The sequence below is a fragment of the Crocuta crocuta genome, unplaced genomic scaffold, assembly GCF_008692635.1.
Source record: "Crocuta crocuta isolate KB4526 unplaced genomic scaffold, BGI_CrCroc_1.0 scaffold657, whole genome shotgun sequence".
Lineage (NCBI taxonomy): Eukaryota > Metazoa > Chordata > Mammalia > Carnivora > Hyaenidae > Crocuta > Crocuta crocuta.
In genome coordinates this window covers 935,543-949,294 of record NW_027529583.1, presented here as the reverse complement: position 1 = coordinate 949,294, position 13,752 = coordinate 935,543, and the positions used below count along the sequence as shown (strand labels likewise).

At 45.3% G+C, this 13,752-nt stretch overlaps 1 protein-coding gene across 2 annotated transcripts in view; it reads left to right on the top strand.

Moving 5' to 3' along the window:
• SYAP1 (synapse associated protein 1) overlaps positions 1 to 13,752 on the top strand; it is a 29,635-nt gene that overhangs the window by 13,086 nt on the left and 2,797 nt on the right. For both annotated transcript variants that reach the window (XR_013334535.1, XM_077761706.1), the window contains exons 4-8: positions 566 to 639; positions 4,897 to 5,036; positions 10,809 to 10,957; positions 12,323 to 12,381; positions 12,786 to 12,933. Coding sequence is in view for 1 of the 2 variants with exons in the window: in XM_077761706.1 (XP_077617832.1) it covers positions 566 to 639; positions 4,897 to 5,036; positions 10,809 to 10,957; positions 12,323 to 12,381; positions 12,786 to 12,933 (570 nt within the window). In the remaining variant the exon portion in view is untranslated. The remainder of the gene's footprint in view (positions 1 to 565; positions 640 to 4,896; positions 5,037 to 10,808; positions 10,958 to 12,322; positions 12,382 to 12,785; positions 12,934 to 13,752) is intronic.

Below are 13,752 nucleotides of genomic sequence, written 5' to 3'. Positions count from 1 at the left end.
ACATTGATACGATGTGCGTATTCTAATTTTATCAATTGACCCAGGAAGGTCCTTTGTATGTTTTCCCCCTCAGTACAGCATGCATGTGTCTTAGCCTCCTTTATTTTTTTTTATTTTTTTTTNCCCCTCGCCCCCCTCCTTTTTTTTTTTGTTGTTGTTTTTTTTTGTTTAAATAGACCTTTCGTAGTTGGGCTTTGGCTGATATTTCATGATTAGATTCAGATTATACATTCTTGGCCGGAATACTACATAGATGATGTTGCGTCCTTCTCAGCCCACCTGGAGGCCTACAATGGATCCTCTCTTTTTCATTGGTGATCATGATTTGGGTTACTTAGTCAAGGTGTTGTCCAATTTCCTCACCATATAATTCAAGTAATTTTTTACCAAATGCGTACATGCTTTAGACTCATACCTTAAGTCTGGGCATTATGATGGATGTTCATATTTGGCGCTCATTAATAAATTGCTAAAATGACTATGTGGGAACTCATTCTTTCAAACCACGGATTGCAGTGTAACCTTTGTAACCTGTTTTACTCTTCTTTGTTATTAAAATCTTTAGAAGCAGCGGTGCCCCCATGGGTTGATAGTAATGATGAGGAAACAATTCAACAACAAATCTTGGCCTTGTCCGCTGTAAGTACCTTGTGATTCCCTGTATAGAAATACTTTCTTCCTATTATGACTTTATCCATAGAATGTTTTTCTTCTATACAGTATTTAAAATGTTTTGAGACACTAGGACTGTACACCTCAACTTCCACTGTTTTTTCCCGAGTTCCTCCCCCCAAGTTTTAACTTCTTAAGTTCTTTTTTCTTAACAGAAAAGTATGATCTGTTACAGAAAACAGTTATTTCAGCCTTAAAAGGATTCTTTTATGTTATTAAGATAATCTTTTGAGATATGCTATCATACAAAGTTTCTAGATAGCATTCTAATTAATCTGAATGAAAAGATTGTATTCTAAATTCTCTTTAACTATTCTATGTATTTGAAACTGAAATTGAAAGAAATAAAATTTTGTTTGCTAGCCTACAAAGATTTCTCTTGGTACTTCAAAGGGAACATAGTGATACCAGTTAACAATTGTACAGTACCTGACAGTTTGAGAAAGAACTTTTCTTACCCATTAACTCCTTTAAGCTTCACCGCACATTTATGAGGTAGGTAGAAGCTTTTATCGCCATTGTGCAGGCGTGATGACTTTGACTCCCAAATGTGACCCTCACTACTTACATGTGTCTCCACTGGGCCGTGGATTCTTACTGGGCAGAGAGACTGGCTTTGATCTCTGTCCTCAGCAGCCAGCAGCCTGCCTGGCATGGGAGTCAGCAAATAGGGCTTTGACTGTATCAGTGGTTTTCAAGCTTTGTTTTTAACCCACTCTTTTTTTTTTTTAATATNGTCTAGAAAACAGACATAGAGCTGGACTTTACTTTGCTTCCATTGCTCTCCCCCAGGACATTTTAAGGTTTTTTCCTTTCCATTAGTAAACCCTTTAAAAGATTTTTTTTTTAAGTTTATTTATTTTGAGAGAGAGAATGCACACGCGCAAGTATAAGCACGGGAGGGGCAGAGAGAGAGGGAGACAGATTCCAGGCAAGCTCCGCGCTGTCAGCACAGAGCCTCACACGGAGCTTGATCCCATGAACTATGAGATCATGACCTGAGCGGAAACTAAGAGTTGGACGCTTAACCTACTGAGCCACCCAGGTGCCCCGCACATTAGTAAGCCCTTTAAAGGCCTGACCATCCATTACAAGTTCAGTATGAACACCATGTTGTTTGTTTACTGTGTTATGGCCACACTTGATCCGGCAACACATAATGCTTATCTCCAGAAGAGAAGGGGGACAATGAGACTGTCATTTGAGGGCAAACATCAGATAGATACTCACCAGTCAAGTGAGTCCTCATAGCTCCTCTGTCCCCCAGACCTGTTTCTGTCCTCATCTTCTCCATCTCAGAATAAGACTCTGGTTATCCACCAGTTTGTTCTAGTCACGAACCCAGGAGTCTTCCTTCAGTCACAGCCAACCCCCAGCCCGCCTGGGCCTGCCGCACCCTGACAACGCTGTGTTCCCGGCACACCTCTACACCACTTCTCCCCTGCCGCCGCCACCACGGGCCCTGTGCCATCATCTCCTGTCTTCAGAGTCCCAACTGCGGTCCTGTCCTTGCCCCTTTCTGAACAAGTTCACAGAAGCCACAGGGGCCCCATTTATGGTATAAATTCCTTTGTATCACTCTCCTACATAGAGCCTTCTAATGGCATCTCATCTCTCGTGGGCTAAGATCTAAACCCCCTCCACTGGCTTCGAAGGCTCTTGACTTTGCACTCCTCCCCTCCCTCATGCCCCGCTGCCCTGCATCCCAGTGTTCCAGCTGCTGTTTCTTTCTGGAGCACAAGCAAGCCAAGCTCTGTCCTGCTTCAGTGCCTGGTGCTTGCTGCCCACTCTCCCTGGAAGCCCATCCTGCACCGTTCCGCAAGATCTCATCTCAAAGGTCACCTCCCTCGCCACCCTCTCAGCCCTCTACCAGTCACCCCGTTTCCTAGCCTTAGCAGTCTAAACCCTTGTCTGTCTCTTCCCACTCTCCCACCCCTCAAGTGGAATGGAAATGCTCTGAAGGCAGGGAGGGGCTCCATTTGTGCTGTGCCCTACTGAGCAGGTGCGTGGTGCCTGGGGCACAGCAGGTGCTCACTGCGCGTCTGCTGAATGGATGATGCAGGGAACACTGCACACAGATGTGCCTGCAAGAGAGCCCCCAGGATGTCAGCATGACCCAGAGCTTTGAGCCATCTTCAGTTCATCCTTTATGGTGGCTACTGAATGTTTTAAGAGATAGACTAAATTGCTATAGTAGAGAAATAAAAAAATACAGTAGGTTAAGCAAGCTGTGACTTTCCCTCCCTCCTCCCCACTCATGTAAGAGTCTAGAGGTAGATGGTCCACGTAGGTGTGCTTTGCTCATGAAGTCATCTAAGACCCAAGGATTTCCTGTCTTAATCCTATCCTATGCCAGCCCCTGGGGTGTTCTCTGCCTTCTCTTTGGTGAAGCCAGCTCCCATGACCATGCCTGTGCTCCAGCCTGTGGGAATTGGGTAAGAGGTTGGTGGGCATGCCAGACCATTTGAAAGATGAGACTCAGAAATTGCACCTATCCCTCCAGGCCTACATCCCTTTGGCAATTTAGACGCATGGCCCCTCCTAGATGCTGGGGAGCCTGGGAAATCCGGTCTCTGGCTGGGTGGCCACCTGCCCAGCTGGAACTCAAGAGTTGTGATCCTGGAAGGAAGGAAGGGAGGGAAGCAGGGATGAAAGGATGGATACTGGGAGATGGGAGGGAAGGAGAGAGGGATACTGGGAGATGATTAGCAATTTCCATTAGAGTTGCCTTAAATTCTCTGACTTGCCAAGCACTCGTTGGGACAATTCAGAGCCTATGGCAGAGTAGATCTTTAAGTTTCTTGTGCTGGGGCACCCCTCAGAGCATCACGCATAAAAAAGAAACATTGATAGTACAGTTGTCATTAGGTAGTTGTGAGAATGCAATTCAGCAAATTGTGTTTAGAACCTCCCCTGGGCCAGCCCAGTCCTGCGCCTGGAGGTGGCTGAGACCTGCCCTCCAGAGCCTGAAGGCTTGCCGGACATCTGCTACCTGAGTACACACAGCATCGCTCCCAGTGCTGAGCGCTGTTGTGCGGGACACCAACGAAGCACCAAGAAAAGGGGCGTCCCCCTGGTTTTGGAGAGGGAAGAGGATGATCTCAGGGCAGCTTCCCGGGAGTGATGACGTGGCAGTGGAGTCACGAGTCTTGGCAGGAGGGTGTGAGGATGTTTGGGGGATATGGGACAGGGTTTGACGTTCAGGTAGGGGGAGTCATAAGCGTTTGGGTGTGGCTGGGCTGCATGGTGCAGGTGGAGGTGTGGATAAAGAGCCAGATTGTGAAGACCTTTCTGTACCATTCTGGTAAGTTTAGGTTTCATCTCAAAAGTGACAAAGGAGTCGTTGAAGGATTTTAGTGACCGGTGAAACACATGTTTGCCTTGGGACAGGGTAGAAAGTTGGTTGCTCTGGGTAGGAGAGACGGGACTGGAGATAGCTGCCCCTTAAGAGGCTGCTGTAGAATTCCAGCCAAAACCTGATGCGGCAATTTTAGACTTTGAAATTTTTACATGAGAAGGTAAGATAACTAAACTCCATTTAGTTTCAGATTTGTTCTTGCTTTATTGATGTAGGAATGGTCAAAAACCAAAAATATAGTTAAAATTTAACACGGGCAAGATAAGATGAAACCGACTTTTAGTAGCCAGTTTCTAAGATTATTTATGTAGCCAGTATCCTAAGATTATTTTACAGTGGTTTTCACATATTGAAGGTGCTCACTGAAACAAACGTACATTCATATGATTTTGAACTGTGTAATTTCAACTACTTGCATGATTGAACTTCCTGGCCTCCCACAAGGCTCTCTTCAATGGAGACCGTTAAAAAATACATGACAGGGGGCGCCTGGTGGCTCAGTTAAGTGTCCGACTCCTGCTTTCAGCACAGGTCATGATCTCAGGGGCTCCATGCTGACAGGGCAGAGCCTGTTTGCGATTCTCTCCCTCCTTCTCTCTCTGCCCCTCCCCACTCTCGTGTGCACGTGTGCACCCATGCGCACACTCGCTCTCTGAAATAAACTTTATAAAATAAAAATTAAAAAATGATAAACATATGACAGAATTGGTCATTCTCCACTCTCAAGCAGACAGGTCAATGATACTTCGATGGATTTTGTGGCTGAAATCTTGAGGAGAATTCAATATTTGTCAAATCAGTGATGCATTGTTACATATTAATTGCTTTCTATGGTTTTCCCCATGTTTCCCCCCTTTCCGTCAAAGGACAAGAGGAATTTCCTTCGTGACCCTCCAGCCGGAGTGCAGTTTAATTTTGACTTTGATCAGATGTACCCTGTTGCCCTCGTCATGCTCCGGGAGGACGAGCTGCTGAGTAGGATGAGATTTGCCCTTGTTCCTAAACTGTAAGCAGTGCGTTCCTGAGACAGAGCTGCGCTGCTCACACCGCACGTATATGTGGTTTCTGGTGGCCTTGGTCACATGCAGGGTCTCGGGGCAAAATCTTGGAATGGGGGCCAGGGCAGTTTCCTGTTCTGTTTTCATGAAAATGGGCTCTGCAGCCCTTCAGCTTGTGTGCATGCATGCTTTCTCTCTCTCTCTCTCTCTCTCTCTCTCNTGCCATAGAATCGGAACTGAGAGTGGGCCTAACAGGAAATTTGGGGTAGAGATAAGATGCTCTCTTTTATCCCCAGTTAGAAGCTAGAACACAGTTTCTTTTAGAAACAACCACCGTGCCATGTCTTCCAAATAAAATTAAGGTCTCCAAGGCCCATAAGGACCTGGCCCACTGCCATTTTCCACTCCGGCTCTGCTCTCTAGTGACCGCGTTCTTGTTCTCCTTCCCACCCAAAGTTTTCCTCTGCCCGCAGGCCCTGTTCTCCTCTGAAAGTCCTGCTCGTCCTTTAGCTCTGGCGCAAGCATAATGTCTTCAGGGACACAGCCCTGACCTGGATGAGCAGGGGCCCCCCATGGTGGGTGGGTCCCTTCCCTTCCCCTCTGCCATCACGGGCTCTTCCTCCCCTTTTTTAATTCCAATTCCTTGGTTTGAATCTGTTGCATTTTTAGTCCACAGTCTGTCTTACTCTGTGAGCATTCCTTTTTTATAGCACTCTATTCTTTTTGGATGGGTGCAGTATCTTCCTGGTCTCTGAGGACATGAAGTATAGTTTTCTTGAAATACCTTTTTGTCTCAGTGCTTTTCTTTAATCTGTGTTTGTTTTGGGCTCTGTCATTCATGTCGCAGGGTTTCCTTATCTGTCCTTCATATCTGAAGGCGCCGTGCAGAAAGGGCACTTAGTGCTGTGTGTTCCCACAGGCCTTTCGGGCAGGGTGGCTTCCTGGAGAGGACTCCTCCACCTCCTGCCTGACCCTCCCAGCCACGCCAGCTGTCTGAGTGTGGAGTGGCTCAGCTCCGGGTGAACCGTCGCTCTCTGTCGCATGGGAGCAAGGTCCCCAGCTGGCAAGGGCGGCTCAGGCATCACCCACCTTGCTGCTCCTCTGGGGCTTGCCGCCATGCCTCCTGTCTCAGCCCGACCTGCACCCAGCCTTCAGAGATGCCTGTGCCTCCTGTCCCCGGCTCTTCGGAGCGCGCCCCTGGGGACCCGGCCTGTCGTCGCCGGCCGCCCTTCCTGCCTGGTTTACAGAGTAGGTTGCTGTTTGCCCATCAGCTTTCCCCCTCCCACTGTGCTTTCCTCGCCAGTTCTCTTTGGCATGCGGGTTTTATTTACTTAATTCCTTTTCTGTTATTTGAGGATGGCTAAAGTCTCATTATAAATCTAATCCTTAGACTGTGTCCAAAATAGCTGTTTTGGGGGCACCTGGCTGGCATGACTCTTGATCTCAGGGTCGAGAGTTCAAGCCACATGTTGGGTATAGATATTGCTTAAAAATAAATAGGTAGCTAGCTAGATAGATAGATAAAGTAGTTTAGTTTTTTTAGTTAGGGATATATAAAAAAAATTTATCAACTGATCTTTTTTCACTATTACGCTCACAAAATCCTGAGAGTTGGCTTTTGAACAAGTTCATATGTATATACCTGTTAGAAGCTCTTTCAGAATTTGAGGTTGTACCTATTCTGAATAACTGCCTCTTTCTGAGAGAAGAGTAGCAAAGGTCTGGGGTTCGGGAGGGCTTTGTACCTAAAGGCTTCATCAACTTGAAGACTATTGACATCATCTTGGGCCACACAGCAGACTCTCTGCCAATGCTCTCGGAATGGTCCTGAGGCCCCAAGGCAGTGGGGCATGTGGCCCGGGGTTACACATGGCAGGCATGTGGCCAGCTGTCCACAGCGTTGGTTAGTGACAATTCTGGACACCCTCTTACTGTTGAGAGTAATTTTAGAGTCTTGAAAAGATTGGGAGAATTGGTATTTGGCAAGTAGGATTTCTGGTTTGTTGCTGGTTAGGTAAATGGTCTATTGAGTAATATAATTCCAGTTTCCTATTGCTAATTCTGTTGAGGATGATTTAGAAATTAGAGTTATCATTTTTCATAAGTCTTTATCTGTTAGACATGCTTACTGAAATATTTGTGGATGAAAGGATGTGATATCTGGCATTGCCTTAAAATATTCCAACCCATACCCAGAGAAAGGCATACCTGGAGGGGAGAGGGACAGACATGAAGTGTAATTGGCAAAATGCCAGTGATTGCTGGTTAGGTCACCGGTACAGGGGGCGTTTTTGTCCTAGCCTCTCTGCTTTTGTTTTTGTTGAAATTTCCATAATAAAAACATGAGCCATCACACACAAATCTAGGACTCTCGCTTTGGTCCTTTGAGACATTTTTTCTAAACAGAAGCCATCACTAACCAGGAACAATTTAGAAAAAAAATCAAAACAAACCCTTGCTCTGTATTTCAAAATGCCTCCTAGCGTGTTAACACATCCCTGCAACAGCAGCGCTGACATGAGACGGGGCCCTGCTTTTGCCTCACAGACGCCCTCTGAGGTCTTTACTCTGATAAAGTAGAGAAATCACAAGTCCTTTCTGGCCTTGGACTGTAACCTATGCGCATTGTTTCCCAGAGGGTAGTCACAGCCTACTAATGCCTTAAAAAAGTCATGAAAGCCTAAGTGGTTAGATGGTAGACATTTGGGAGTTGCTAACTCCCATGGTTTTCTTTATCATAGAGCCTCTCAGAACCTTTATATGTCACCTGCATTGTGACTTTCCAGAGGGTAACATTGTTTCTGTAGTGTGCCTCTGTGACCGCTTCTTCTTCCATCAAGAGGGAGAAGGTCTGGGAAGGAAAATAGTCCAGGTGCTTAGTTGTACTGAGAGAGGGAAGATTGCCCATAATCTGCTGTAGATTGCTAGCATACCTGTTTCATTTTAGACTTTTCATAGAGGTCAGAATTAAGAGTGACCTTGAAAACACTCAGGGAGCTCAGCTACCCATTCCATCTAACCACAATGTTAACAGTTGAAAATTCTTGAACTTAACTGGGTAAAGAGCCCCAGTTGTTTTCTTTGTTCCCCAGGTGTCTTTGTCTCGTATCCCCTCAACATCCAGGTGCTTACTGTCTGAAAGTGAGGTATCCGAAGGGGTGTCAAGTGCTTTCTGCCTGCAGAAGAGCACACTAGAGTGAGCCTTGTGTCACTCTGATGCCGCCTAGGGTTCTGTTAGCTCTTCTGGCAGCTGCAGCATACTGTTTTCTTCTCAGGTAAACTGGTGCATGACCTTAACCTCTCACCACCTGCCATTAAGCTGGATTTCCCTCCTGCCAAACTATTTCCAGGAGATGTTATAAGAAAAAGGGTTGTGAGACCACATGAGGTTGGGACATGCTACTTGGCACAGAGTAGGAACTTAACAAGTAAGAGGTCATTATTCCTGTGACCATCTGTGTCGGCAGATAATCTGTCTTCTTCATCCCTGAATCGCCTGGCGTGGGGTCTGATGAATGTGGCACTCGGTAAATATTGGTGGAATTAATGAAAGAAAAGATGGCCTGCATCTAGCAGCACATCGTCTTCTTATCTCGCTGAGCTTGTATAGAGTTGTATTTGGCCTCAATCATTTAAAAAGCCCGTCTCCTGGCCCAGCTTCGCCATTCACAGATGTGGCAACCATGTGTCCTGATGTCTCCCGTAAGCCAAGTCCTGTCCTCAATTTTCTTAGTTCTCATGATTTTCTTCTACTCCTTCAAAACCTTTTTCAGTTATACTTTCTTAGGTTTCTCTCCATTCTAAATCCCGCATCCATCCCTTCTAGTAAACTGGGAAATAAAGGTACATTCTCCCACCCTTTTGTGACTTCTACTAGCACAATGTTCTGGGAACACAAAATGTATGACTCCTCCAGTAGGTGTGGCCCTGCACAACTCATTGGGTCACCAAAGCCGTTCATTGCGAGTTCAGTGATGGGGTGGGCTGGGGAGTGCATTTTATGGTTTTTGTTGAGTTGTGTTCTGCCTTCCACCCTCGAGATCTTTATTTAATTGCTCTTAGGTAAGCATAGTCATCATTGTTTATTATTATTATTTTTAAACAATCGCACCTTTATGTAGAAAGTTTGGAAGTATAGTATGAAAACTTTTTTCTCACTCATTTGAGACCTGATGCTCCATTACTCCTGAATGCTTTAGTGTGTATTTCCTATGAATAAGGCTTCTCCTGCATAACCACGGTGTAACTACCTGAATCAGGAAATGGACGCTTATGCATTATTACCTTCTGATTCTCAAACCCCTTTCAAGTTTTGTGGGGTTTTTTTGTTTGTTTTGGGGGGTACTTTTTGAGAGAGTGAGCAGGGGAGGGGGAGAGGAGAGAGAGAGAGAATCTCAAGCAGGCTCCACGCCAAGTGCACAACTGTGAGATCGTGACCTGAGCCAAAATCAATATTCAGGTGCTTAACCAACTGAGCCACCCAGGCACCACCCACCCTTTTTTTTTTTTTTAAGTAATTTCCATACCCAGCGTGGAGCTCAGACTCACAGCCCCAAGATCATGAGTCACACGCTCTACCGACTGAGCCAGCCAGGCACCCCAGCCCCATTCAAGTTTTACCATTTGTCCCAGTGTCCTCTTTAGCAGAAGGATCCAGTACAGGCTCAGATGTTGCATTTAATGTTCATGTCTCATCAGTCTCCTTCTGTCTGTTGCATCCTATCAAGTGGTGCACAGTGCCTTTTTGCACTGTCTACACTTTGGTCACTCAATGAAGGTGGTTTGTGCCAGACTTCTTGACTATAAAGTTACTTCTTTCCTCTTTGAAATTAACAAGTATTTTCTGGGGAGGTACTTTGGAACTCTCTAAAAATACTGCTTTCCTCATCAGACTTTGAATGTATTCATGTATTTATTTGTATCTGTATAGACTCATGGTCCCGTTTTATGTAATGCTTATAATCCATTACATTGCTATAATTATTTATTGTGATGCTCAAATTATCACCAGGTTGGCCAGTGGGAGCCTATTCAGGTTGACTTCTGTGTCTTTTTGACTCCTCCTCATTATTTTTTAGTGCTTCCTTACTTTCTGGTATAAGGTAGTCCAGGCTCATCTTGTTCTTTCCCTGCTGTAACCCTGGAATTGGCCATTTACCCAAAGAGCTCTGATTCATTTTAGTGGAAAATGGTGTATAGACACAAAGATCTGAACACTTAGGCATGCTCATTGGTATTGAGCTGTCCTACTCCTTGGTCCACTCAGTGGACAGAGCTGAGGAATATTTATGTGCTCATGTATATACCCATGTACTCATTTACGTCTCTACTAAATGAAAACCATGTATTCATAGTGCTACTTCACAACAGGGATCATTCTAGAACTTTCCCTTTCAATATTTGTCACTCCCTTCTCTGTGAGAAACTTGGTTCCCACTATCCTTAATAATTTTACTTAATTGAAGTAAAAAAAAAGAATTTTACTTAATTGATCAACCCCCTGCGTGTAAGTAGTCTTCCATTTTCACCACCACCCCCTTCCCTGCTCAGACATCCCCCTTTCCTGGCTCAGGTTGTTACTCCCCATTCTGGGCCACCCCCACGTGGACAATTACCTTACAGGATTTGGTCACCAGCACCCCCTCTGCCAAGTGGTTTTCACATACAAATGAGTAACGCCCCTAAACATCTCTTCCCAACTCCACTGAAACAAATAGCCCCTGCATGCATTTGTATGTGTTGCATGCATTCTTAAATGTGTCGTCGTCTGTCTTGAAAAGCGTGAGGGAAGAAGTGTTTTGGAGGAACTACTTTTACCGCGTCTCCCTGATAAAGCAGTCAGCCCAGCTCACCGCCCTGGCTGCCCAGCAGCAGGCCGCCGGGAAAGAGGAGAAGAGCCACGACAAAGACGAAGACTTGCCAATGACAGGTATGCTGGGAGAAGACTTGACTCGGAGTAAGACAAAGAGTTACTGTAAAAATATTCTTGACTCAGAGACTCTCATGAGCTTGTCATCTTATGTGTACCAAAAATGTCATCTTCTGGAAAATTCTTTCCTGAAGAAAGACTCATTCTCCTTGCCCTCTCTCTGACCCTGCTCCTTTGTCTTCCCCCAAGCTTTCCTTTCCCTTTCCCTGTCCCTGTCCCTGTCCCTTTCCTTTCCTTTTCTTGTTCTTCAGGGTTGTGTTTTTTTAAAATCTCTTCCTTTTTATTTCTCTCTTAGTCATTAGTCTCTCTTTCCATCTCTTTCCTGGACCTTTACCACTTAGCATATTAAACTTTCTGTCCTCCACCGCTTTTCTTGGTTTTTCTGCCTTCCGTTCAACCTGGCGTTCCCCTAGTGCTGTAATCTGTGGAGCAGAACTAAGCTCCATTCCACTCCGGGTTGTCAGGGTCCAGCTCAGACCGAGGCACCATCACGTTGCACATTGCAGTCTTGTTGGGACAAGTGACCCCTGGTTGCTGGGGAAATGTTTTAAGAGATCAGCAATAATTGAAGATCTGCAATGGTAATTAAAATAAGACCGGTATTTTGTGTCACTTTTGTAACATTTAATGAACACCTGTGTATAGGTACTAATTACAACTGGAGACTTAACCTGTTCGTGAGATTGTAAATAATTAGGCAAAACCAGGTATCCTAAGGCACAGGCTGTACAGACCACTAGAAAAGAACCTGACGGTGCATTTAGGGTCGGGGAAATGGGATGAGGTTGCTCTACACACTACAATTTGGCATTTTGCGTATAAATATTAAAAAGAATCCTGGTTGTGTATTATTCTTTGCTTTTTGTTTTCACTAATTTTATTGGGAAATGCCATGTAACCACATGCTGCCTGTGTAACACAACAGGCTTAAGACAGGGTTCAATAAAGACTATACACCTAGTAAGGTTCACAAGATAGAAATGCTGTGACTGAGCATTGCACTTTGCTTCGTGCTTTCTAGCATTCATGACAAAAGGAAAATCTGATAAATAACTGAGTTCTCATTATCCTGAAAGAAGGAGTAGAACTCTTCCTGAATTTGACTTCAGCTAACACTGACGTCAAAATTTATTTCCTGCTTGGAAGTCTTATATGCGGGGCATCAAGTAGGATGACCTCTAAAAAATATCCCCAAAAGAAAGAGGTTGAAATGGTCTCACCTAGCTTTTTCTTAAAAGCATAACATAAAAGCTCATTTATGAAAATTATTTAGTATCGTCGTACTTGTGGATATTTTAGTTGTTACTATAATGTGTATTCAGAATTGAATCAAGCGTTTTTGTCTCTTTTATTCTCACTTCTTAGAGGCAGTACGGCCCAAAACACCACCTGTCGTAATCAAATCTCAGCTTAAAACTCAAGAGGTAATACAGTTTTACATTGTACCTAGTGGTTGATGTCTGGAAGTGAAGTAACTCTGTGTTAACGATCTCAGATCCCATTTGAAACTACTTATGAATACGGGTCTTAGCTGTTTTGGAGAAGAGAGTTCCGGCACTTGCACAGTTAGGGACCTGTGGCTGAGACCTGAGGTGATTCCCTGGCATCACTCTAGATGTGCTCTCAGGAATTGGACCTAATGACAGGAGTGACCTGAACTGAGAGAGCATAGTGGATTCAGGTGGCAGCTCATTTGCTTCCCGAGCAGCTGCGTAGGTTAGAAGCCTGGAGAACTGTGAGCATCTGACTAGTGGAGGAAGGAGATGAAAGTGAGGTTGCGCTAAATGCCACTTAGAAAACCATTCTAAGCTCGTTTGTTGCATTTCAGGATGAAGAGGAGATTTCTACCAGCCCAGGGGTTTCTGAGTTTGTCAGTGATGCCTTTGATACCTGTAACTTAAATCAGGAGGATCTAAGGAAGGAAATGGAGCAACTGGTTCTTGACAAAAAGGAGGAGGAGACAGCCGTACTAGAAGGTACCAGACTAACCAAATAGTGGTGCTCTTTTCCAGTTCCGAGGCTGATTATAGACAGCGTCATTCTGAAGCAGATCTACAGACATATTGTAACTTCTGCGTCAGAATTGCTTCTCTGTTCACAGTTAGAAGGTTGACTCTAGCACGCGTGACCAGACCTCACATTCCTCTGCCTTAAGCATGCACTGGAGTGTAGAGAGGAGAGACTGAGCCCAGAGAGGTTATATGATTGGTCCAAGGCACCTCAGCCCCAAGAACATGTGGCCAGCAACGGGCCACAAAGAGTGCGCCACCTTTCACTTAGAGACACTGCCCTCCAGCCTTCTACTTGGGCTTATGCTTATATGTAGAAGATTGTGCTCCTCGCTGCTGTGTGCCACAAGAGCATTGCTCCTGGGAAGGAGCACCCTGCTTTTAAAAAACAAAAAGAATTTCGAGACAAAGTACAAGTGGAAGGAGGGGAGGCTGCTTTCTTTGGCACATCAGGGCAAATGACTGGCTTTCTATTGGGTGAAAAGCAAAGGCTCGGGTTAATCATCAAATTAAGAGTGTTTCCTGAAGCCTTCTGAGATTTAAAATGCACTCAGGGAGCCAGCTGTTCACCTGGTTGCACAGAGAGCACCCGTGAGAAAACTAGCCTCCCAGAGGTGAACTGGAGCCCTGTTTGTGCGCCGCAGAGGGACTCTGGGGGAGAGACTTGAGAAGGAAGCAGGAGGGAAGAGCATCTGGGGGAAAGAGAGGGCCAGAGGGGAAGCGAAACTGTGAACTCACTAGGTGCCTCGGACCCTCCCCCTCCCCCCCCCAGTCTGTTTTCTAATA